This window comes from Eptatretus burgeri, chromosome 5 (assembly GCF_056783735.1).
Source record: "Eptatretus burgeri isolate ZD-2024b chromosome 5, Ebu_testis_v1, whole genome shotgun sequence".
Taxonomy (NCBI): Eukaryota; Metazoa; Chordata; class Myxini; order Myxiniformes; family Myxinidae; genus Eptatretus; species Eptatretus burgeri.
The window spans coordinates 42,893,724-42,918,421 of record NC_140965.1 but is presented as its reverse complement, the minus strand read 5'-3'; the positions used below and the strand labels follow the sequence as shown (position 1 = coordinate 42,918,421).

General features: G+C 44.0%; 1 protein-coding gene across 7 annotated transcripts in view; it reads left to right on the top strand.

Annotated features, from left to right (window-relative positions):
- Positions 1-23,901, top strand: part of LOC147026324 (uncharacterized) — a 126,453-nt gene extending 102,552 nt beyond the window's left edge. For all 7 annotated transcript variants that reach the window (XM_085881626.1, XM_085881625.1, XM_085881624.1 and 4 more), the window contains 4 exons: positions 7,907-8,209; positions 18,262-18,408; positions 21,778-21,957; positions 22,156-23,901. In XM_085881626.1, the coding sequence (XP_085737752.1) occupies positions 7,907-8,209; positions 18,262-18,408; positions 21,778-21,957; positions 22,156-22,335 (810 nt within the window). In that variant the 3' untranslated portion in view covers positions 22,336-23,901. The remainder of the gene's footprint in view (positions 1-7,906; positions 8,210-18,261; positions 18,409-21,777; positions 21,958-22,155) is intronic.
- Positions 23,902-24,698: the final 797 nt, after the last annotated feature.

The window sequence follows — 24,698 nt, the reverse complement described above, 5'->3', positions numbered from 1 at the left end:
GGTACCGGGCATAATTCTGTTGGTCATAGGCGAAGCACCAGACAATCATGCCACGAACTGCAGCCATGTGCAAATTCCAATCACCTTCTCTGGAAGAGTGAATTAGGGCCAGCAATACTCCCCCAACCATGTTAAAGTATGACATCCATAACGCTGAAAGAGGTCCATTGGTGTGCCGTCGATGTTCACAATATTCTCAGTGTTCCAGCATCTGCAAGAACAAATCATGGTTCAGCGTCTCTTCATATTTGGAACTTTGACGAGAAGTGTCCAGAAGATCACTCAGTGATCTGTCAGGTCAGGTTTGATCTGTGACCTGCTACAGGTACCATGTAAACCTGTACTAACCTGTTCCATGGTCGGGTTGTCGGCGACTAAACCGTCTCCCCCACCAGGTTTTCTGGTGAGGAGGGTGTTTGGATATGGACACCCAGCAGGATTAAAAACAAAACCTGTCAAAGGGCGGAGGAGCTCCTTGTGAGCCAACGGCCATCCATATCTAGTGCCCAACTGTGTCTGCGGACGTCCTCCTGCAGTTGGTCACTTCTTATTAGGAGGTTGGTGGCAGGATTTGCACTTCGGCCACCGTAAAACCCTTCATTCCGCAAAACGCAAAAACGCAAAAAAATATGAAAACCCACTCCGTGGGAGTACCTCCTGTGCAGCTTCCCTTCGCAGGGCAGCTCACCGGATGACGGGATTGGGGCAAAGCCTTCGGGACCCCCAATCTTTGATGATAGGAGGGAAACCACGGGGTAACATCCCTGGGTCAGATTGCGGGAGAGTGTGTCGGAGTGGTGCTGAGGTGTCGTCCACCAGACGGCGGTCTCCTTGGGTTAACCTGAGGCAGTCCCTTCGGGTGGGTGCCTGGAATGTCCTATCCCTAAGAGAGGATGATCACCTGTCTCTGTTATCATCTGAGCTCAAGCGTTTGGACATCGGGATTGCAGCTCTCTCTGAGGTTCGGAGACCGGATTGCGGCGAGATAATGATGGGTGGTTACACCTACTATTGGTCTGGTCGCTCTGATGGTTACCATACCCAAGGAGTTGCTGTAGCTGTGTCCAATAAGCTGACCCCAATGATAATTGAGGTAACACCAGTCAGCGAGCGTATTATGAGATTAAGGATTCGTCACTCCTTTGGTGTCATTTCTCTGGTCTCTGTTTATGCTCCGACTGAGGCGAGTGATCTCACCGTGAAGGATGCATTCTACGCCACACTCGAGTCTGTGGTTGATCAGTGCCCCAGACGAGATTCACTTCTAGTCTTGGGGAATTTCAATGCATCGACTGGAACTGATAGGGATGGTTATGAGGTGTGTGTTGGTCCCCATGGGTCAGGAACTATGAACCAGAATGGCACTAAGTTCCTTGACTTTGCAAGAAGTCATGGACTTCGGGTGGCTGGTTCATGGTTTCAGCGCCCACAAGCTCATCACTGGACTTGGTATTCCAACGCTGGCGGTGTGGCAAAGGAGATTGACCATGTCCTCATTGACGGTCGTTGGAGGATGATCCAGAACTGCAGGGTCTACCGGAGTGCTCAGTTCCTCAATACTGACCACAGGCTTGTTGTAGCAACTCTAAAGCTGCACCTTAAATCCTGGAGAATGGTACCATCCCAGCCTCGGCTGGATGTTGCCAAGCTCAGGGATGAGAGAGTAGCTGAGGAGTTTGCGAACAGGCTGAGTGGACACTTGGGGGGGTCTGGGTGCTTTGGGGGGTCCTGAAGAGTTGTGGAGCGCCTTCAAGACCACCGTCCTTGATGTTGCCGGTGGATGCCTTGGAGCTCACCGCAGGGCAAAGAAGAATTTTGTCTCTCAAGGGACACTGGATACCATTGACCAGAGTCGCAGGGCCAGGCTGAATGGCAGAGCTGAGCTGTTCAGGGAGCTGAGGCGTAAAACGTTACGTGCACTGAGGGTGGACAAGGAGGCCTATGTGCGAGGAATCTGTGAGGGGGTAGAGCATCACCTGTGGACAGGTGATTCTCGTCCTGCTTACAGGGGAATTCGCGCATTACGTTCATCCAAGCCCATCCCTCGGAGCACTACAGTTCGAGCAGAGAGTGGTAGGCTCTTGACAGAGGAGTCTGAAGTGAAGGCCCGCTGGGCTGGTTACTTTGAGCGGTTTTACCAGGCTGATCCCTCAACTGTCGAGTTGGACGCAAGGGTGTTACAATCCCTGTTGCTGACCCTCGCATCAACTGTGGTCCACCTTCGCTTGTGGAAACACAGGCTGCGGTGAACCAGTTGAAACGGGGCAAAGCTCCAGGGATCTGTGGCATCCATGCCGAACTTCTCAAGGCTGGTGGAAATGCTGCACTCATGTCGTTGCATGCAGTTTTGTGCTCTGCCTGGAACACAGGCATCATCCCAACTGACTGGAAGAGGGGCCTTGTTGTCCCTCTCTGGAAAGGGAAGGGTGATCGCCAAGACTGCAACAACTACCGAGGGGTGACGCTGCTCTCAGTGCCGGGCAAGGTCTTTGCTCGGATAATACTTGATAGGGTTCGCCACCATCTGCTTGAGCACCAGCGTCCAGAGCAGTCAGGCTTTACACCGAAGAGGTCAACGATTGACCGTATCCTTGCACTTCGTGTCCTCACCGAACGCAGACAAGAGTTTCGGCAGGGGCTGCTTGCAGCCTATGTTGATCTCTGTAAAACGTTCGATTCAGTGAATCGGGATGTCCTCTGGAGGATTCTTGGTCTTCGTGGGGTGCCACCAAAACTGATCGATCTGATGTCTGAACTCTACTCTGGTACTGAGAGTGCTGTGAAGTGTGGTGGTACCATCTCTGACTTATTTCCAGTTGTTACTGGAGTTCGTCAGGGATGTGTACTTGCCCCCACACTTTTCAGCACTTGTATGGACTGGATTTTAGGGAGGATGTCGGAGAGATCAAGTTGCGGTGCATCATTTGGGAATGTCAAGATCTCGGACCTTGATTTTGCAGATGATGCAGTCATCTTTGCGGAGACTTTGGACAGCCTCTTGGGGGCCCTCGAGGTGCTGAATGAGGAGTCGGATCCGTTGGGATTACGGGTTTCTTGGGTCAAAACTAAGATCCAGGCTTTCGGTGACATCTTGGATGCTGCTGTCCTGTCTGTGTCTGTTTGTGGTGAGGATGTTGAGGTCATGGAGAGATTCACTTACCTTGACAGTGATATTCATGTCTCTGCTGGCTGCGAGTCAGAGGTCAATAGACGTCTGGGTCGGGCCTGGGGAGTCATGGATTCACTGGATCATGGGGTGTGGCGCTGCCGGTACCTGTGCGGGAGGACGAAAGTCCGAGTCTTCAGGTCCTTGGTACTTCCAGTCTTGCTCTATGGGTGCGAGACTTGGACTCTGACCAAGGATCTGAGACGGAGACTTAATTCCTTTGGTACCAGGTCTCTTCGGAGAATCCTTGGCTATCGCTGGTCGGATTTTGTGTCCAACGAGCGGTTGCTGAGAGAGACTCGGATGAGATTTGTTACCTGCATAGTCCGTGAGCGTCAGTTGCAGCTGTATGGACATGTGGCTCGTTTTCCTGACTGATCCTGCTCACCAGATTCTCTCAGCGAGGGAGTCTCGTGAGTGGAGGAGGCCAGTGGGCCGACCACATGCCTCATGGTTGCAACAGGTTGACCATCATCTCAAGGAGATGGGGATGGGCCTGGCATCTGCCTGGGGGATGGCCAGACGGAGGCCCCTGGAGTACCGGCGGAAAGTGGACGCAGCGACGCGCTGTTCTGGCACATGCTCCCATACCTGACCTGACCTGATCACTCAGTAATTCCAATAACTGATCGATCTGGTTCATCTGTGTAGGTTGTTGTTCCTTCAGCCATAGCAGAAATCCCGCCCATAGCAATCTGAAAAGGGCTTCATATATGTATTTGTGCGTTCGGAGAGACCTGTTGTACTATCTGCCTGCCATGACACTCGTAACAGACCCCTCTGCCACTATTCCTGCCTCAATGCAAAGGTCACGCAGGCCTGCATCCTCAAAACGTTTTCCAAGTATTCCCAGAAAGTTGCAGACCATATGAAAAGAGCCGAGGCGAAGAATTACTCCGGGATATTGACATCTGTGTTTCCACAGAACTTCTGCCACTTTGGAATAAAGGGCCTGGTCGAATACCAGTACAACCTCTTGAAGGTGTAGGCTTTCTTTTACCTTCATTGACCTGTTCAAAATCTCAGCTGCTGTTGCCATGCTGGTTGCTGGAAAATTGATTGGGTTAAGATAGCCTATGTTGTGCTGATGAACTGTCTGGTCCTGTCTCATAATGATGTTGATTCCTGTCCATTCTGGAATAATTTTGTTTTCCGGGTGCATTTGCCGTAGAAGAATCCAGATCAAGTCCTTTCTGCGGATGGATTTTTGAGGAAGAGCGTGGTATTCTTCAGCAACTGTTTTGCTTCCAGGTCCTTCTCTTTTCCCAGTGTTATAAATTGGAAGCTGTTCTTCATATTTAATGGAACGTTGCTTTTTCTTTTCTATTACAGGTCGGGCCGATTCCAGCTTAGGACCATTCACCTTTTGTTGGACTATGATGCCATTGACCCTGTGGCTTGTTCCTGCTCCTGTTGCAGTTTCCTCGAGGAAATCTATATTGTTCCAAACGAGAGCGGAATATATGTAGGGGTTAACACAATCAGGAAGTGGGACAGAATCATCTGAGGATGAGGCTATTTTCTGAAGGCTCAAGGCAGTGTCGATTTCCTCGAGAACAGTATATGAAACTTCATGCCCTAGTTTGTTCATTATCTGGATGATTTCCGAGTTTCCTGTCAGTGTTTTCATTGCATTTGATAGCAAGATGTGCTTCGGTGGTTTCACATGACCACAGGTGACACTGTAGACCAGATCTTGGCCATATGAATCCACGAACAGTTGAATTTTCTGCGAGGAACTGTGATAGCTTGGTTCACCTGAAAGGACACGTTATGAAGATTTGCAGAAGTTCTGGTAGTCGTAAGCCACTCCAGTTCACCAAAGCGGGCGTGAAAGGCCACACTTGATCCTGGCGGATCTCTTTTATGGAAGATCGAATTATTTGGCCAGCTTTGATAACGACAGAAGAATCACCAGATGTTACTGCTGTAAGGGTTTTTATCTTGTCCTTGAGCTTCTGGTTCTCTTTCACAAGTTCGTAGATTGTGAGAGTGTGAGGGAATACGAGTTTTCCCTTTATCATCTTTACAGAAATCTAAAGTATCTGCAAATTCCTTTTCAATATTTCGTCGAATTGCTGGATTCTTCTTCTGGAAGATTGCTGGATTGCTGGAACTTCTTGCTGGATTCTTTGGTCATGGTGATCCCTGTGTTTGACATCACCTCAACGACGATTGCTGTGAGATCAATCATCTTTAATACACGAGGATTCGTGAATAAATCATCACGGATAAATGTGTAGAGCGATTCGTTCGCATGTCTTTCAGCCTCGTTGTACAGGCAGTCTTCTTCGGCATCAGGAGACACATCAGTTGTTGCAGTTTCACCGCCTTTATTAGTGTACATGCGGTCGCATGAGTGGTGGTAATGTGCCTCAGCGGCAACTAAGTCTCTTGACGCAACTGCTAATATCTTCGGGTCGCTCTTTTGCATTGCGCACTCCCGTATTCTCTTATCGCATCGCAGCTCTGTGCACTGTACAATTGATTCTCTTGTTCTTGATGTTTTTTATATACTTTTCTCTTTCACAGAATATGCATTTTGTTTCGTAAACCCTTGCTGTTGAAGGCTTTGACCTGGGAAGATGTTTACTGCTACCAAATACTGTGGTTTCACCATCATCACGCCTTTCTCGATGTTTTTCTAAGAGCTGAAGGTCGCGTTTCAATGTAAAGCGTGACTGACACTGTCTATGGTAAACTATGTCAGGCACCTGTCCTTCTGATAGATTTTGAGCTTTCTCCAGCAATGGGGCATGCTGACGTACACATGCAGCATTTAGCAATGTCTGCCATGATGAAACATCTTTTGGTGAAGTGAGCGGAGCTTGGGAATCTTCCTCTGGATAATGGATAACACAAAAAGGTTTAGATCTTTTGCTTGGGGGCGAATCTGTTTGAAAAGCGGTCTGTGAGGGCCCTTCACCACTGTTAGAGGATTGCATGGCTATTATTCTTTATGCTTGATTGGGATACCTGAAATAAAGCAAAAACAATCATTTGTTATAATGAAAACAAACGCAACTTATTGCATGAGTGCAGTCTCAAATTACTACATGAAGCAAAAAAGTGCATTGCAACAGTACAGATTTTTGCATTTCAAGCCTACAGACAGACTAAGGAATGAACGATTTTGAATATATGCTATAATATGATTAGATATGTTAGAAAAACACGTAATCTATTTCTATCGACCACCAGTACAATTTTTTCAAAATGTTCAGGGATAAGGCCACAACTCAAAACGATGGAGTGAATCATCACTTATACTCCAAACTGAAAGGAATTCCCTGTATAGATTACCAGACAAGTGATGGCTGAGTCCTGGTAGGCCTATTGAGTATCAAATTTCATCAATAGATGGATCAGCCACTGAATACTAACACCTATACTAAATATTCTTAAACATAACACAAGACACTAATATCGCTTTTTCATTTTGATGTATTCCACTTGTTTTGCTGCCTGACAAGGAAGGGTTTGATTACATCAAGTATGGTTTTAATGGAATCCTCATATATATGAAAACATATATGTAGACAACAAAATCACTCCTTTATGTGGACTATTTCCAAAGTTATGACAATTTTTGTATTTGCGGAATGTTGGATTTTACATTTTGAAAGAGTTTCAATTTACTTTATCTATTTCAAGTAGTGTATATAACATCATAGTAATGAAATATGCAGCTACATATGCATATTCTGCCATGTGGATTAAAATTTCTCAAATATTGAAAAACAACATGAATTCAGCGTCGGTCATTTTGAATTTGACTAAGTAAACGCTTCAGCAACTCTGTTTTGCTTGCTATCATGCATTTCCACAACATAGAGGTCATAAGCTTTCCAATGATACCAAACACAACCGGGCACTAATTTGGTACCGACAAAGTGGTCGGCCTCATGGACTATTATTGACTCAAGACATTTCAGTTTTTCATTTTTAATTAATTATTTTTAAATTTGAAAATAAAATTAATTAAAATTCCACTTTGATGTTATTTTGTGATATATATATATATATATATATATATATATATATATATATATATATATATATATATATATATATATATATGTATGTATATCAGTGACAAAAAAATCCAAATTTAATCCATTTTATATTCAGGCTGTAATGCAACAAACTGTGACAAAAGTCAAAGGTGTGAATATTTTCTGAAGACACTGTATTTCACATTGCATTGAACCTTTGACATTGCATTTTTCTAAACTTTAAAATATATCAATGTTTTGTTTGTTTATTATCTTGGTATGTATGCTCTACATTCTCTTGAGATGAGTGGCATATGTGGACAATACATTGGTGTTTTACTTGATGAAGGCATTGGGTCACCTGTTGAAATTAATGCTCTCTTTACATCAGTGTGTGTTGGCCTGTTTGGTATTCCCATTCGAAAATATAGCTTCTCTCCTCTTGAACTCATGTTGCTGGAATCCCAATTTAAAAATGATATACAATGTTTGTTTGTCCTTTTTTTATAAAAAATTATTTTATATCTCGTGGTGCTCAATTCATGCAAAAAGTGCACTTCTAATATCCTTGGCCAGCATGTCATTATATGCACAGGCTGCTTTATGAGCCTGAGACACAGTTAAGCAAATACATGATTTATCTCACTTATGATTATTATTTTCAGGAAGAATTTAAACATTTTCTAAATTGAAGGTTAATTCATTGTGGTAATGTTGGTAATGTCATTGCATATCTCCTCTCCAGTCCATACAGTCTATGAAGACACAGTCAATGCCAGATGAGATGTTTAAGGAAACTGGCTTAGGTTCTGCTGACCTTCCAATATATTTAGAGTCCAAGGCTGATCTCGAGTCTGAGGAGCAGCAGTTCTTTGTGCCACACTCAGCAGTCGAAGTGCAGGCGCTAGTGCACGCAGCTCTTCGGGAGCTACATAAATTAGAGGAGCTTGGAGAGAGTGCAGGTGGAGTGGTGGCACCACGCAGCTTCCTGGGGTTGGACTGCCGGGGTCATGATGTCGAAAGTGTCAGCCGTCGAGTCTATAAGCAGGTGGGGAACTTGCTTGCACTTGCATTAAATCTTCTTTCTCCGAGAGATTACGTGTATAGCATAAATGTGTCCATTGTGCTCTTCATACTTAATGTGTTGAAGGTGGGGCTGCCTGTATGTATGTACGTGTGACAGTTATGGTCCCCTCCCACTTGCTTGCATTATGTATTGGGCACATTAAGATGATGGTAGACATTGCTGTTGTTTTTCTTATTGTTTCATTTCTTGCATGATCAGCAATAGGACTGTTGTGTGTATAACGTGCAGTATAACATTGATGTTTTATCTGTCATTTCATGTTGTGTATCCTGTGTGTGGAAAAAATACGAAAAACAGCAGTCCAATGGAAAATTTGGAGATGAGAGATTTTTCTTTCTTTCTTTTTTGTATATAATCTCTGGGCTTGTGAAGGAGCAATTGATGAAATCAACAGGATATTGATTGGGGTATGTTAATCATTGATGAAAGGGAGGAAAAGCTGACTATTCGGACATTTACGCCCGAAAGGCGACAGCACCAACGTCGCCTTTCCAGCACCGGAAAGGCGACGGTGGTGCCAGAAACATGACGGTGGCACCTTGGTGACGGGTATGTGATTTTTCTAGTGAGGTGAAGTGAAATGCACTGTTTTGAGAATAGAGCTGTGAATGTTTGAGAAGGGGGGGTGGGAGGAGGGGAGGGGAACTGCATAGTGGTGAATGAGGGTTTGGGAATGAAATTTGAGTGTGAGGAAGAGCATAAAGTTAGGGAGTGAGCATCTGAGAATGAGGAAGAGCACAAAGGCGATAGTTCCAACTGCATTCACAATGCATCTTCCTCTTTTCACTGATACGAGGGGGAGGGGTGTTTTCACTGAACACAATTATGATGGATATAACTACGCCAAGGATTCCTTATGTGTTGAATGTAACTCGCTGGGGTCTTTCAAAAACTGCAACAGCATGTTGGGTGAGTGGAGTTGATGAGGAATACAAAATCGCGAGTTGGATTGGAGGATGACTTGAGCTGGTGGTATACTGAAAATGAACTCGAAGCCCGGGAAGGAAGAGTGGAGATTGAAGTGACTCGTGAAGGCAGTTCCACAACACAATCGTCACTCCTTTGTCATCTTTTCTCCTGCTTAAGTCAACCTGAATTTTATGGTTTTGCAAGGAAGGGATTCTGAGAAGAGCTGGTGAAACCTGCAGGGGTTGGGGTGGGATGTAGGGATGAAAGAGCAGAGGGAGCAGGCTCGAGTGGAGAGGTGGTAGAAAACTGGCCAACAACCTATGCAGGAGTAAGCTTATTCCACTGTGATGTGCATTAAAAGCCTTGTAGGATCTGAGAAGTTCAGCAAATCTCTTCATGACATGTACACATTGTTGACATGATGTGTAAATGTATTTACTTTGCATAGTGATGCCTAAAATTAAGGCTTGATGATGATACTGGCCCATCCTCCACGCAGTGGATAACGGGGTTTTGCAACCACTTCTATGTGCCTGTGTCTGTCTGGGCTGTAATTTTACCATTTGAGCTTTTGTCATCAAATTTTCAATGAATCTCTATTATGAGAATATGGAGAAGGCAAATTAATAATTTTGTTAAAATATTATTGTGATTAATATTATTATTATTATTATTATTATTGGTGTTATTCGACCCTTTTTGGCCTTTTTTTGTTGTTCTTCTTTTTTTTCCCCCGCTAACACTTGTCTGAGTGACAATTTCTCAGGGTAGGAGTGACCCAACCCCCCCTCCCCCCCAAATGAATAACATTTTAATGATAGTTGTGATGTCACAGGTCATGTGGTATGGCAGCCATTTTTAATTTTCCAATCATCAATTTGGTTTCAGACCAGGTCACTCTGCCCTGGATATGCTGCTTCTGCTCTCCCAACAATGGATGGAGGTCCTCAATGCAAGATATGAAATCAGAGCCATATCCATAGACACATCACACGCTTTTTACTGTCTGACACCCTGCCTTGCTCACCAAACTCTCTTCCTATAGTATCCAAGGCCATTTCCACTCATGGCTTGCAGACTTCCTCTCCTGTCGCAGCCAACGTGTGACCCTAAATGGAGTTCTTTCATCCCCTCTTCCTGTCCAGGCTGGAGTTCCTCAAGGCAGCGTTCTCGGCCCTGTTCTTTTTCTGGTCTTCATCAATGATCTCTCCGACTCTCTGGAAAATCCTCTTTATCTCTTTGCTAATGACTCCACCCTCTACTGTACCATCTGTCATCCCTCAGACCGGCATGCAGCAGCTTCTTCGCTCTCTGCAGATCTGGATAAAATCACAAACTGATCCAACACGTGGAACATGTCTTTCAATCCTGACAAATCTCACTCTCATTATGTCTCTCCGAAAGGACCGTTTGGACCCCCGCTCCCCCCCCCCAATCTACTTTCTCAACAATCCTCTGGAAGAAGTCTTTTCTTTCAAGCTTCTGCGTCTTATTTCTGCCATGATCTTTCCTGGGAAAGCCACATTTCCAACCTGGCCTCCAAAGCCAGTTGCTGACTGGGAATCCTCCATTGTGCAAAGTCCTTCCTCGGCTCACCTGAGCTCCTGACCACATACAATGCTTTAGTCCACAGCCTGATGTACTGCTCTCTCCTCTGGGCTGGTGCTCCTGCCTCTCACCTTTCTCGGCTTCACATAGTGGAAACCAAGGCATTTTGGATCATTGGCATCTCCCGCGATGAGGCTAAGTCTTTGGGCCTCTCACTCTCTCACCACAAGCAGGTCAGTGGTCTTTCTGTCTTCTACAGTCTCCTCTCCGGCCTGCCCCCCCTCGCTCTTTCTGCGATTTGTCCCCACCATATTTCTGCGGGATGCTCAAGGTCCGCTAACAACCCCCTTCTGGTAAAACTGCCAAAATCACGAATCACTGCTCACCTTCACTCTTTCATTCTTCTTTTTTCCTGCCTTTGGAATAAATTCCCTCACTCTGTTCAATCCCATACTTCCCATCAGGCCTTCAAAACAGCTCTTCACCACCACCTCTTATCGTACCCCATCCAAATCCTCGATCTTTTCTACCCCCGTTAATCCACCCCAAACCCACCTCCTTCAAATTCCCCGCTTTCCTTCCGGAAAGTCCCTGTCGTGTCTAATTTGTATATCCAATGTCCCCCGCCCATCCCTCTCCCTTCCACAGATCTCTTCATGTCTCTGTTCTCCATTGTTTTGTCCTTCCCTCTCCCGCCCCTCTTGTCTCCTCCCCCCCCCCCACCCCCCTTCCCTTGCTGTGCGTTGTGTGTTAGCTCTCATATGAGCCTTGACAAGGTTTCCAAAAAAAAAAAATTAAAACATTAGATCTCTGAAATAGCTGATCAGAAAAAATTGAAATTTGGCACATGTCATTCTACTCCCAATGGGGAATGGAAGATTGTAAGGATGACGTCATCGGTGAAGTGGTAGACCAGCCATAAATGCTTTAATAAAAATCCTTCTTTACCATTGTAATTCAGTGTTTGTCCAGGCCATAACATTTTTACCAATTAAGCTTTCGTCATCAAATATTCAACAAACCTTTATTATCAGATCGTGGAGAACACATGCATCAAATGTCCATTTTTTAAATTTATTTTTTTAACTGTCGTTTTCGTCAAACTTCGTTCAAGTATCATCTCATCTTCTTATCTTCTCTTTATCTTCTCATCCAAACTCTCTCTTCCTCATATGTGATGACTTCAATTGTCATCATGCCAGTTGGCTAGGTGTGGGTACCTCTCTCACCTGTCATGGCACCTCAGCAAAAGCTTTCTGCGACTCATTGGGACTGACTCAATCAGTCAACTTCCCTACCCGGATCTCAACTAATGGTACTCTATCTCTTCTGGATCTGATTTGGACAAATTTTCCCTGACAATATCTGCCGCTCTTCCTCCGCTCCAATCGGTTCTTCTGACCACGTCCTTGTCAAAGTGGACATCTCTCTGGCTATTATCAGAGAACCACCTCACCACCGTCGAGTCTGGCATTTCATCCAAGCCGACTGGCAGGGTCTTCAAGCAGCCATCAAACTTATGGACTGGTCTCCGATCGCTACTTTCTCCAACATCAACTCATCCTGGGAATTCTTTCAAAGAAACTTGCTCTCCCTCATGCACAGATTTATCCCCTCTCGTTTTCAGTTGTCCTACTCTTCCTCCCGCCCTTGGTTCACTGAAGCTTGTGGTGAGGCAGTTGTCCTGAAACAACTTGCCTTTGCCTCATGGAAAGCAAACCCAACTGAGGGCAATCTCAGTTCCTTCCATAAAGCTCAGAACAAGTGTGTATCTACCCTCAGGAGAGCCAGAAAACAACATCTTTCTAATCTCAAGTCTGAACTCTCAAGCCTCTCTCCCTCCTCAAAATCCTGGTGGCATCAAATCAAATCTTTCTGGTGTATGTTCCCCCTCCATCCCCTCCCTTACCTCAAATGGCTGCACTGCTGATACCGCACGAGAAAAAGATGAATGCCTACACTCGGTGTTTGCGGTTAAATCTTGTGTCCAAAACCTATCACTTTCTCAACCCACCTTACCCAGTCACAACTAACTGTCCCTGGACTCTGTGTCCTTTTCTCCTGACTAGGTGGAGAGCTTGCTGTCAAACCTCGACTCAGATTCTGCAACCGGTCCAGACGGCATCAGCCCACGTGTCCTCAAAGCCTGCTCTTCTGCACTTGCTCACCCTCTCTCTGTTCGATTCACCCTCTCATTTGCTCAAGGTCATCTGCCATCTGCTTGGAAATCAGCGAACATCACTGCCCTGCATAAACAGGTGCAAAAACAGATCCCTGCAACTACAGACCAATCAGCCTTCTCCCAATCATCAGCAAGGTTATGGAATCCATCATCGCTTCAGACATTGAATCCTTCCTCTTCTCCAATGGCTTGATTTCCGATCATCAATTTGGTTTCACACCAGGTCACTCTACCCTGGATATGCTGCTTCTGCTCTCCCAACAATGGATGGAGGTCCTCAATGCCAGACAGGAAATCCGAGCCGTATCCCTGGACATATCACGTGCTTTTGATACGGTCTGGCACCCTGCCCTGCTCACCAAACTCTCTTCCTATGGTATCCAAGGCCATCTCCACTCTTGGCTCGCAGACTTCCTCTCTTGTCGCAGTCAATGTGTGGCCCTAAATGGAGTTCTTTCATCCCCTCTTCCTGTCTAGGCTGGAGTTCCTCAAGGTAGCGTTCTGCGCCTTGTTCTTTTTCTGGTTTTTATCAACGATTTCTCCGACTCTCTGACTAATCCTCTATATCTCTTTGCTGATGACTCCACCCTCATCGGTCATCCCTCAGACCGGCAAGCTGCAGCTTCTTCGCTCACTGCAGATCTGGATAAAATCACAAACTGGTCCAACACATGGAACATGTCTTTCAATCCAGACAAATCTCACAATCTCACTATGTCTCTTCGAAAGAACCGTTTAGAAACCCCCCCCCATCCACTTTCTCAACAATCCTCTGGAAGAAGTCCTTTCTTTCAAGCTTCTGGGTCTCACGATCTGCCATGACGTTTCCTGGGAAAGCCACATTTCAAACCTCGCCTCCAAAGCCAGTCGCCGACTGGGAATCCTCCGTCATGCAAAGTCCTTCCTCGGCCCACCTGAGCTTCTGACGACTAACAAAGCTTTTGTCCGCAGCCTGGTGGAGTACTGCTCTCCCCTCTGGGCTGGTGCTCCCGCCTCCCACCTTTCTTGGCTTCACGCTGTAGAAACCAAGGCATTTCGGATCATTAGCATCTCCCGCAATGAGGCTGAGTCTTTGGGCCTCTCACTTAATCACCGCAGGTTGGTCGGTGGTCTTTCTGTCTTCAAACTTCTCTCCAGCCTCGCCCCCCTGCTCTCTCTGCGATTTGTCCCCACCACATTTCCACAGGGCGCTCAAGGTCCGCCAACAACCATCTTCTGGTAACACTACCAAAATCACGAATCACTGCTCACCTTCACTCTTTCATTCCTCTTTTTTCCCGCCTTTGGAATAAACTCCCTCACTCTATTCATTCCCATTCTTCCCTCCAGGCCTTCAAAACAGCTGTTCATCACCACCACCACCACCACCACCTCACCACCAATCCCCCATCCAAATCCTCGATATTCCCCCCCCCCGATAATCCACCCAAGCCCACCTCTTTCAAATTCCTTGCTTTCCTTCAGGCCCGGTCACACCTTGACGTTTTAGCCAACGTATGCCGATTTTTGAATTTTTTTTCTAAAACGCTGGCACACATTGAATACGTTATGGGTAAGTTTTGATAACATTGAGAGCACGCTGAAAAACATTGCCATACGTCGTTGTACGTTGGCTTTAAACGTTGTACTTTTTGGTTGTCCTCAAATTTTTTCATGCTTGAAATTTCGCGACGTATGCCGGCGTATGACTCACACGTTCCGCTACGCTGGCCACAAGTTGTATGCACGGTCTGCGATTATTGACAGACGTCAACACATGATACTTGTAAGTTAATCATAAGTTGAGACACGCCGAGGTAATGTTTAGCGTTCCCGAAACTTATTTCTAACCTATGATTAACGTGTTGTTGGCACGTTACGCGATCGTTGCCACACGTCGACAGACGTTACTTTTAAGTTACTCATAGGCTGAAAGACGTCGGTATAATGGATCGTCCTTGCATCATCGTCCACGGCCATGGCCAGGACACTTATTTGCAGCATTCTTCAAACTTTTCTTCGGCATGATGAGGATGTTCACACTTCGATGTCTAGCTTGGCTATGATTCCAATTGTCCATCGGTAGCGTCTATTTAAAATAGTCGAGTTTGAGCGTTTTAACACGTTCAGAAGAAACGCTTCAAATTTCCAAACCCCACCGTCAAAAAACAAAGGCGAGTGACAGCAATTTAAATCGTTCATTGTAAACAATGAAAATAGCTGAGTGGTACCGTTTAAAAGTCGTTGAGTGTAAAAAAAATCCAATTGTTGAGTGCAAGCGTCGACTTTCAATAGTGGGGTTTGAGCGATTTAGCACGTTCAATAGAAACTATTAAAATTTCTGAGCGCCAGCGTCAAAAAACAAAGGCGAGTGACAGCAATTTAAATCGTTCATTGTAAACAATGAAAATAGCTGAGTGGTACCGTTTAAAGGTCGTTGAGTGTAAAAAAAAATCCAATTGTTGAGTGCAAGCATCGACTTTCAATAGTGGAGATACAGCCATTTAAATCGTTGAGTTTATCATTTAAATCGTTAAACGCAAGGACGATCCATCATAACCCACACCCTCCCCCTCACACTCACCTACTACTGCCAACATGAACAAACTACTACTAATACTAATACTGATACTGATGCTGTTACTGCTGACATGGACATCGACTCAAAAAGGACTCAAACACTGTTGGGTTCCCCTTTTATGAGCAGCATTTTTATATACCAATTCCCAAAACCGCTGGGAACACGTCTTTATATGGCAGTTGTAAGCTAGAAACACGTTCATTTTTTTTTTTTTGTCGACCTGAAGACGTCGTTGGAATACGTCTACATACGTCGATGTGTGTTGGGACTACGTAAAGAATTGGTTCAAAGCACGTCAAACATAAGTTAGAAATAAGTTTCGCGTAAAAAAGACATTACGGCGACGTGTTTCGACTTATGAGTAGCTTATAAGTAGCCTTTGTGGACGTGTGTAAGCGTCCACATATCGTGTGTAAAACTTATCCCCATCGCATGCGGAACGTGTGTCATACGCCGAGTACGTCGTAAAATTTTGAACATGTTTAAAATTTCTTGACGTACTCTACTTACTACGACGTATGATAGCGTACTTTAGCGTTGTACTCACGTATACCAAACTTACTCATACAGTATTTGACGTGCTCCAACGTTTTAGACACATTTTTCTTAGGTCGGCATGCGCTGGCAAGATCGCCAAGGTGTGACCGCGATGTTGTCACTTCCATTTCTACGGCAGTTATGATTCGAATCGTTGTGCATCAGCCTTTTAATAGGCTACGTCACGACATCGTCGGCGATGCGTGCAACGCGCTATGCCTAAGTTAGACTATCGTTGGGCATCGGTTGTGTAGGCCGACAACAGGTTCAGCATTCGTTGGTATAAGTTATCTATAACACAACGAAACGTTCTGTGTCCGTTACCAATGCGTTATACATAAGACCAAGTCGCTATGAATATGTCCGAATCTTTTTAAAAAAGCATCAAAAGTTCAACGTAAGCCAGCATTTTAGATACATTTTAATACGTTGCCATCGCTGGCTAAAACGTCAAGGTGTGACCGGGCCTTTCCTGAAAGTCCATGTAATGTCCATCTTCTATTCCCTGTCCCATCCCTCTCCCTTCCACAGATCTCCTAATGTCTCTGTTCCCCACTGTTTTGTCCTTCCCACTCCCTCCCCTCTTGTCTCATGCCCCCCTTGCTGTGCCTTGTGTGTTAGCTCTCACACGAGCCTCGACAAGGTATACAAAAAAAAGCACACAGCGGATGGGCTTTGCATTTTGAGATGCTTTATCGTTGTTGTTATTATTATTAACCTCCGCCATCGAAGATGGATGGAGGTTACTGTTTTCACCCCTGTCTGTTTGTTTGTGAACAGTATTACTGAAAAACTCCTGGACGGATTTCGACGAAACTTGGTGGGGGATTAGGAATGGTCCAAGGATCATGCCTTTAGATTTTGGACTTGGTCCAAAAAAATTTTTTTTTTCAAAAAAATTTCGATTTTATTTGAAACATATTTGATTATTTTTTTTTTTGCATTTCCACATGTTTTAAGTGATTTCCAACCCAAAAAAATTTGTTAGAGAAAAAAAAAATTTGCAACTTTTTTTTCAAAAAACTTCGATTTTTTTTTTTTTTTGGGCATTTCCACATGCGCGTTGATCTCGTTTAGTTTATTTAATCATGGTTCAGTCGAGTCTGATCCGTTTTGACCGACAATGAATGGGATATCATGTTCACTTAAGTGACCCAGCAGTATTGGCGGCGGAGGTTTTGCACTCTACCGAGTGCTCCCCCTCTAGTTGTTGTTATTATTATTATTATTATTATTATTATTATTATTGGGTAGTCGATCGAGTCAAAAAAAATTCGAAAATTTTTTTTCCGATTAAAAACTTTTTTTTTGATATATTAATCTATCTACCTTTATTTGTTGGTCGTGGTGTAGGTCTGTTGGGTCGTCGATCGAGTCGAAAAAATAAATTCGAATTTTTTTTTCCATTAAAAATTTTTTTTGATCTACCTTATTTGTTGGTCATGGTGTCGGTCTGTCCGTGTGTGTGTTCGTCGGGGGTTTTTGACCTCCTTGCAGTTGTTCGATTTTGATGAAATTTGGGTGGTAGGACCAGTTTATGACCTCGTTGTGCCACGTAGGTACTGGTTGCTAACGCCCCTCTGGTTGCCTAGCAACGGGACTTTGAAATTTTTGAAAAATCATAAAAAATTTATTTTTTCGAAAATCAAAAATCGGGCCACGACTGACTGGGCAGTACATTCAGCCATATTGCCAAAAATTTCCAGCCGGATCCTATGAAAACTGTCGGAGAAGATAGACTGAATGAACCCTGGTCGAAAACAATAAAAAAATGAAGTTCGTTATATCTCAGAGACTATGAGTCAGATATACATGAAACTGGTATGGTAGGTTCATGGGATGTCCTAGTTATGTGTGAGAAAGAACCGTTGCTATGGACCCCTTCGTTGCCTCGCAACGGCCGAAAAACCTCAATGTGGGGGTATTTTAACGAAAAAAACAATCTGCAGCATTAACCCTTGAAGCTGGAATCATGAATTTTCTTGTGCTTAATCCTCAGGTCATTCCCCATCGAACGGGCCCATCACGTCAGGTTCTATTGGGTAGTCGACTACCCATGTCCACCTACCGGCTTGTTATTATTATGATTGTCATTTTTGGATGGTGGTAATTTTGCTGAAAAAAACATTCTGTACGAAATATTTTAAACCAATAAATTTTGAGTTTTATTATTATTGTTGTTGTTTTTTTAATGCTTACCTTGATAAAATTATCATGCATTTATTTATTTACCTCATCACTGTTTTCTTTTATCATCTTTTATTCTTCCTTTTTCAGGCTGTATTTGATCTCACAAAGGAGATCTATATGGAGGTGTTTGTTGAAGACCCTAATATTGATAATCTTCCATGGATGAAACCTCAGTGTGGATCTTCAATATATCTGAAACGCCTAGAATGCTCAGCAACGAACCAAGCTGTGGATGTGAGATTGTGTGTTTGTGGGGGACATCATGTTGTTGTTTTGAGTTTCATAGAAGGGATTTTTTTTTTAATGAAACACACATGCACACAAAAAGGAACAAACACACCCACGTGCAGAACACACATAAAGTTTGGAAAAGCCAGTCAGATATAAAGGAACAGAAGTGATTTTAAACACATGCACACAAAAAGGAACAACCACACCCAAGTGCAGAACACACAAGGTTTGGAAAAGCCAGTCAGATATAAAGGAACAGAAGTGATTTTTTTTCCTTGACATGAATAAGACCAGTTGCAATAGAAGAAGAACCTTCCGAAGAGGTTAATTCCCTCCTCCCCCCTGGCAAGTTGTAGACGGGATGTCCCCCCCCCCTTGAGTTACGGACGGGACGATTTCCCTACCAGAGTTACGGACGGGGCGATTTTCCCACCAGAGTTACGGACGGGGCGATTTCCCCACCAGAGTTACGGACGGGGCGATTTCCCCACCAGAGTTACGGACGGGGCGATTTCCCCACCAGAGTTACGGACGGGGCGATTTCCCCACCAGAGTTGCGGACGGGGCGATTTCCCCACCAGAGTTGCGGACGGGGCGATTTCCCCACCAGAGTTGCGGACGGGGCGATTTCCCCACCAGAGTTGCGGACGGGGCGATTTCCCCACCAGAGTTACGGACGGGGCGATTTCCCCACCAGAGTTACGGACGGGGCGATTTCCCCACCAGAGTTACGGACGGGGCGATTTCCCCACCAGAGTTACGGACGGGGCGATTTCCCCACCAGAGTTACGGACGGGCGATTTCCCCACCAGAGTTACGGACGGGCGATTTCCCCACCAGAGTTACGGACGGGGCGATTTCCCCACCAGAGTTACGGACGGGGCGATTTCCCCACCAGAGTTACGGACGGGGCGATTTCCCCACCAGAGTTACGGACGGGGCGATTTCCCCACCAGAGTTACGGACGGGGCGATTTCCCCACCAGAGTTACGGACGGGGCGATTTCCCCACCAGAGTTACGGACGGGGCGATTTCCCCACCAGAGTTACGGACGGGGCGATTTCCCCACCAGAGTGACGGACGGGGCGATTTCCCCACCAGAGTGACGGACGGGGTGATTTCCCCTCCCCCTCCCCGAGTTAGCATAACATACCCCCTCGCATCGGAACTGGCACTATACGATACATGTTTAAATTGAGAACTGAACCCCCACCTAACCCCATCTTGAACCCCTGGGATTATGATTTTTTTTATTTTCACCCCCTTAAAATTGTCCTGTGCATCTTCCACCCTTTCTCCACCCCCTCCCACCCCAAGTGCAACCAGCAGTTTTCTTTCCAATAGTTCAGGAGTTATAGAAGTCAAGAAAACAAAAAACACAAAAAGACATTTCTCAAATTTGATTTGCAGTACCGACAGAAAGTCTACACCCCCTTTCAAAATTTCATCTTTTGTTGCTTTATGGCCTGGAATTATTAAATTGCATTGACTCAGACTTTTTCCACCTTTATTTACACATCGTAACCCACAACTTCTGAGTGAAAAATAAATTCTAAAACTTTTAGAAAAGTAATTAAAAATACAAAACTGGAATATCTTGGTTGGGTAAGTGTTCACCATCCCCCCTCCCCCTTATAACAGCAATTGTAAATTAGCTGAAGTGTAACCAATCACCCTCAAAATCACACACCAAGTTAATTTGCCTCCACCTGTGTTAAATTGTTGTGATTATGATTTTTTTCAGAATAAAATCAACTGTTCCTGTAGGTTTCCTCTGCTGGGTATGCATTTCACAGCAAGGACTCAACTATATGTCCCAAGGACCTTTCAAAAGAATGCTGGGTTAAAGTTGTGGACAGGTGCAGATCAGGGGATGAGTAGATATTTCAAAGGCCTTGGATATCCCTTGGAGCACAGTCAAGACAATCATTAAGAAGTGGAAGGCATATGGTACCACCAAGAGCCATCATATATATCAGGCTGTTCCTCCAAACTGGATGAACAAGTAAGGAGGAGATTGATCAGAGAGGCCACCAAAAAGCCAATGGCAACTTTGCCATAAGGACATGTAGCTCTTTCAAAGACTGGTCACTGTGCATGTGACAAATCCCAAGCACTCCACAAGTATGGCCTGTATGGTAGGGTGGCAAGAAGGAAGCCATTACTCAAAAAATGTCCATCTTGAGTCCGATTTGAGGTATGCAAAAAAAAACATTCCGGACATTCTAAAGTCATGTGGCAAAAAGTTTTGTGGTCTGACGTAACCAGGATGGAACTTTTTGGCCGAAATGCAAAACGTTACATTTGGCGCAAACCCAACACAGCACATCACCCAAAGAACACCATCCCTATTGTGAAGCGTGGTGGTGGCAGCATCATGTTATGGGGATGTTTCTCATCAGCAGGGGCTGGGGCACTTGCCAGGATAGAAGGGAAAAAAATGGATGGAGCAAAATACAGAAATGTCTGAGAGGAAAACCTGCTGTTCTGTGCAAGAAAGCTGAAATTGGGATGGAAGTTCACCTGTCAGCACAGCCGAAGCTACACTGGAGTGGTGAAGGAACAAAAAGATAAATGTCCAAGTGGCCCAATCAGAGCCCCGACCTAAATCCAATCAAAAATATGTGGCATGACATGAAGATTGCTGTTCATCAACGCTCTCCACGCAATTTGACTGAGCTTGAATGGTTTTGTACAAAAGAATGGGAAAATATTGCACATTCAAGGTGTGCAAAGTTGATGGAGACCTATCCCACCACTCAGCTGTAATTACCGCAAACGTGCTTCCACCAAGTATTAACTCGGGGCTGGGTGGACACTGATCCAACCAAGACATTCTAGTTTTGTATTTTTAATTAATTTTCTGAAATTTGTGGAATTTGTTTTTCACTCGGAACTTGTAGGTTACGATGTGTAAATAAAGGTGGAAAAGTCTGGTTTAATGTAATTTAATTCCAGACTATAAGGCACCAAAAGGTGAAAATTTGTAGGGGTGTAGACTTTTTACAGGTAGTGTAGCAGTGTAGTGTGATAACCCTTCCTCTCTGTGAGCTGTAGAATACCACCCCATATTTTTTATAACCAGCATTCCTCGAAATGCAACGTTTAAGTGGCAATAAACAAATTTTTTAAAACCTCACGAAAACTTTTGCAGTGAAGTTAAAGGTACGTATGAAGGTCACATGCCTACAAGAAAAATGAGATTTCACCATTGGGGCCAAGCAGATCCATCACAACGTTTAGTGTCTTGCATGGCAGGCAATGTTCCTTGAATAAAACCAATCATTATCTTCCCTTATTTGTTATTCTTTACCATCATGGCATAGCGAAAGTACAGAAACTTATACCTTTCTTATTCCCTCTTCCTGGCAGGTGTTGATCCTGGATGAGGTCCTGACATCTTTGGGTCTGCAAGGTGGGGATGCTGATATCGATTGTAAAAGGGCAGATGGAGAATGTGATGAGGACATAAACCGTATCTCAGGTGCTCCAAACTTGCCTCGAGCAGTCAAATGGGGCAAGAAATTGCGCGATCAAGTCGATATAATATTGGTAAGCTCTGAGTGGGTGATGAATACAACTCTTATAATTTATATACTGATGTCACAATTGTTGGGGATTAAAAAAAAAATTGTCAGTTTAATTAATTTATTGTGCCTCGTATTTGTCTTTCATAATTAATATTGACAATGTTGGTTAATCCACAGTAAAATGACTTGGTAAATATGTCTTTCTGTGCTGTTTGCACAGGCACGTGACCTGCATTCAGAGGAGCCAGAATGGGTAACTTATGACATTGATGAAGTTGAAGTGAAGATGCAAACAGCAGATGCAATCTTTGAAGCCCTTTTGGATGACACAGCTGTGCTGCTGAACAGTCTGCCGGACAAGTGTGCTCAACCTGGCCGCCTTCCCACCAGCTGCATCTGATGACCCTTTTTTCACTTTCCTCACTTCTTCTTCTACTTCGGAACAGTGTCCTACGTTTGGCACCCTCTTGTGGCGTTCTTGTATTTCCAAGTGAAGAATCTTGCTCTGCTCTAACAGGATCTATGTCCTTCCTGGACATGTATCGTAGGTGTGAACTTGGATTGTATTTCCTTCATTTTTGGAGGATGAACTTTGACAGTTAAAAATAAATAAATAATGTAGCAGGGATACTTTTGCATGCCTGTTACTGCATTATCCTTTCAAAACGAAGCAACTAACTTGTATGCATTAGTCCATTTTGGGTATTTTGGCATTTTGTCATGAAGTTGTTTATTTTACACATTTAAGTCGAATAATGCCACTATTTCTGCATGACTGTTAATTTTCTGCTGCTGCTGTTGCACCATACCTCAATTGCACTGTAATAGGACAGGTTGATAACATGTCACAACTCTTCTATCATGTTTCTTTTCATCAGGAATTGGCATGTTTCATTTTGCATTAATGATGGGATGTTAATGTATGCTCTGAATAGTGCAGAATTGGGGCATTTTGTGACTTGCTGTGGATTTGCACATTTTGTTCGTTATAGTTTTTTTTTTGTTGGTTTGTTTGTTTTTGTAACTTTGTGGTCTGGAGTGTCCATGGGTAAAGCAATGAGGAGCAGATGGTTTTGCATCCTGCTGCTGATGCACCAAGCCCAAGTCAAATTTGTAAAGCTTGTTGGATGTTCTCTAATAAGAGGAAAACAAAAATACGATCTATTCTGCTTTTTTACCCACTCAGCACGCAGGCTGCAGTCACAGCTCTTTCAACTCGTTACTTTGGCATAATGATTGGCATAAGAAGTAAGTTGGGATCTTAAAACGGGTTCGTAATTGTTGCACATTGTCTCACACTTGATTGTCATCCTAAGATATTGCCTTAAAGAGAGAAAGGAACAATGGGATCTCAACTGCTTTTGTCAACTATCTTGTGGCATCAAGTCTGTACGTACTTCACATACTCGTTAGTTTGAAAGGCTGGTGGCTTGGATTATACATAAATTGACTGTGAAATATATTGATAATGTACAGATGTTTATTGATTTGTGTAGAGGCTTATATGTTTATGTATATGTACATGTGTATATACATGCCTATACATGCAGGATTAAAGCACAATGTAAATTTAGGATCAGTTAAACTCCAGATATTTTTTTCAAACTATCCTAAATCATATGTAAACAAAAGATTATTGTAAATAGAATAATTTATCTACAATCAAGTTTAGTCATTTGGCTACGTCTCTGCCCCTTATGCCTTGTTAGCAAACACACGGTGCGAGATTCCGGTGTTCGCTTCCAAAATTATTATTATTATTTTTTTGTAATTGTGTACAATCCAAGTTCAGCTAACATATGGTTCATATTAATGCTTATTTAAGAGTAATTGAGTTTTTTCTTTTTTATTGTAATAGTGACCTTACCTTCCTATGCAATGGGTTGGTTCTGCATATGCAGTTAATCGGAACCAAAATATGGGATGAAAATTTGAAGTGTTCAGAATAATAAAAACTTTTATGTAACTTTGTGTGTTCATTGGTATTACAAATGCGGGTTTTCTCATTTATCTATGCATATTGTTGCGGATCCGGGTTCGAGGTTTGCCACGAGGGGAAGGCCCGGTCCTGAGGCCACCAGCCGCTGATGAATCCATGGCTCGGTGGGTTGCTCGTCAACTACAAACACCGATTGGTACTGCCAATCCTGGCAGGATTCTCACTACTTTGTGTGTTCCCATTTCCAGTGCATTGACAGCATCAAGGGGGCTTGTGCCCTTGATATGTACTTGCCTTATCTTTACTTGATCATGGGCAGCCGAGCGATGCTGCCAAGTACACACACAGACACCAGCTAACGTGTACAGCCAATCGGTAGGGTGAGACGTCCCGCTAACAAACTGCAGACTATGCTGGACCAATGGAGGAAAGGATGCTATGAGCTGGGTGAATTTCTATAACAAAGCACATTTATTACAAAAAGTGGTGAGGAATGGTATTAGTCCATGGGCTGGGGTGGTTTCTGTGTGACTTTTATGTGCCCCAAGTTTCTCTTCATATTATTGAAGTAGACCATGTGGGACATCAAAAAAGTGAGGGTGGACATCTGGGAGCCTGGTCAGATTTGAGAAAATGACGTCGCAATATCAAGCCTTTGCGTTCATGAGGCGACCAAAAATTTAGGGTTGGGGAAACTAAAATGCTTATAACGCCACAACCATACATGACATAACTGCAACCTACCATTCAAAATATTTGTTTTTATACACTCTACATGTGACAATATGTAATTATCTGATTATTTTGCAAATTTGCTGTCCAGA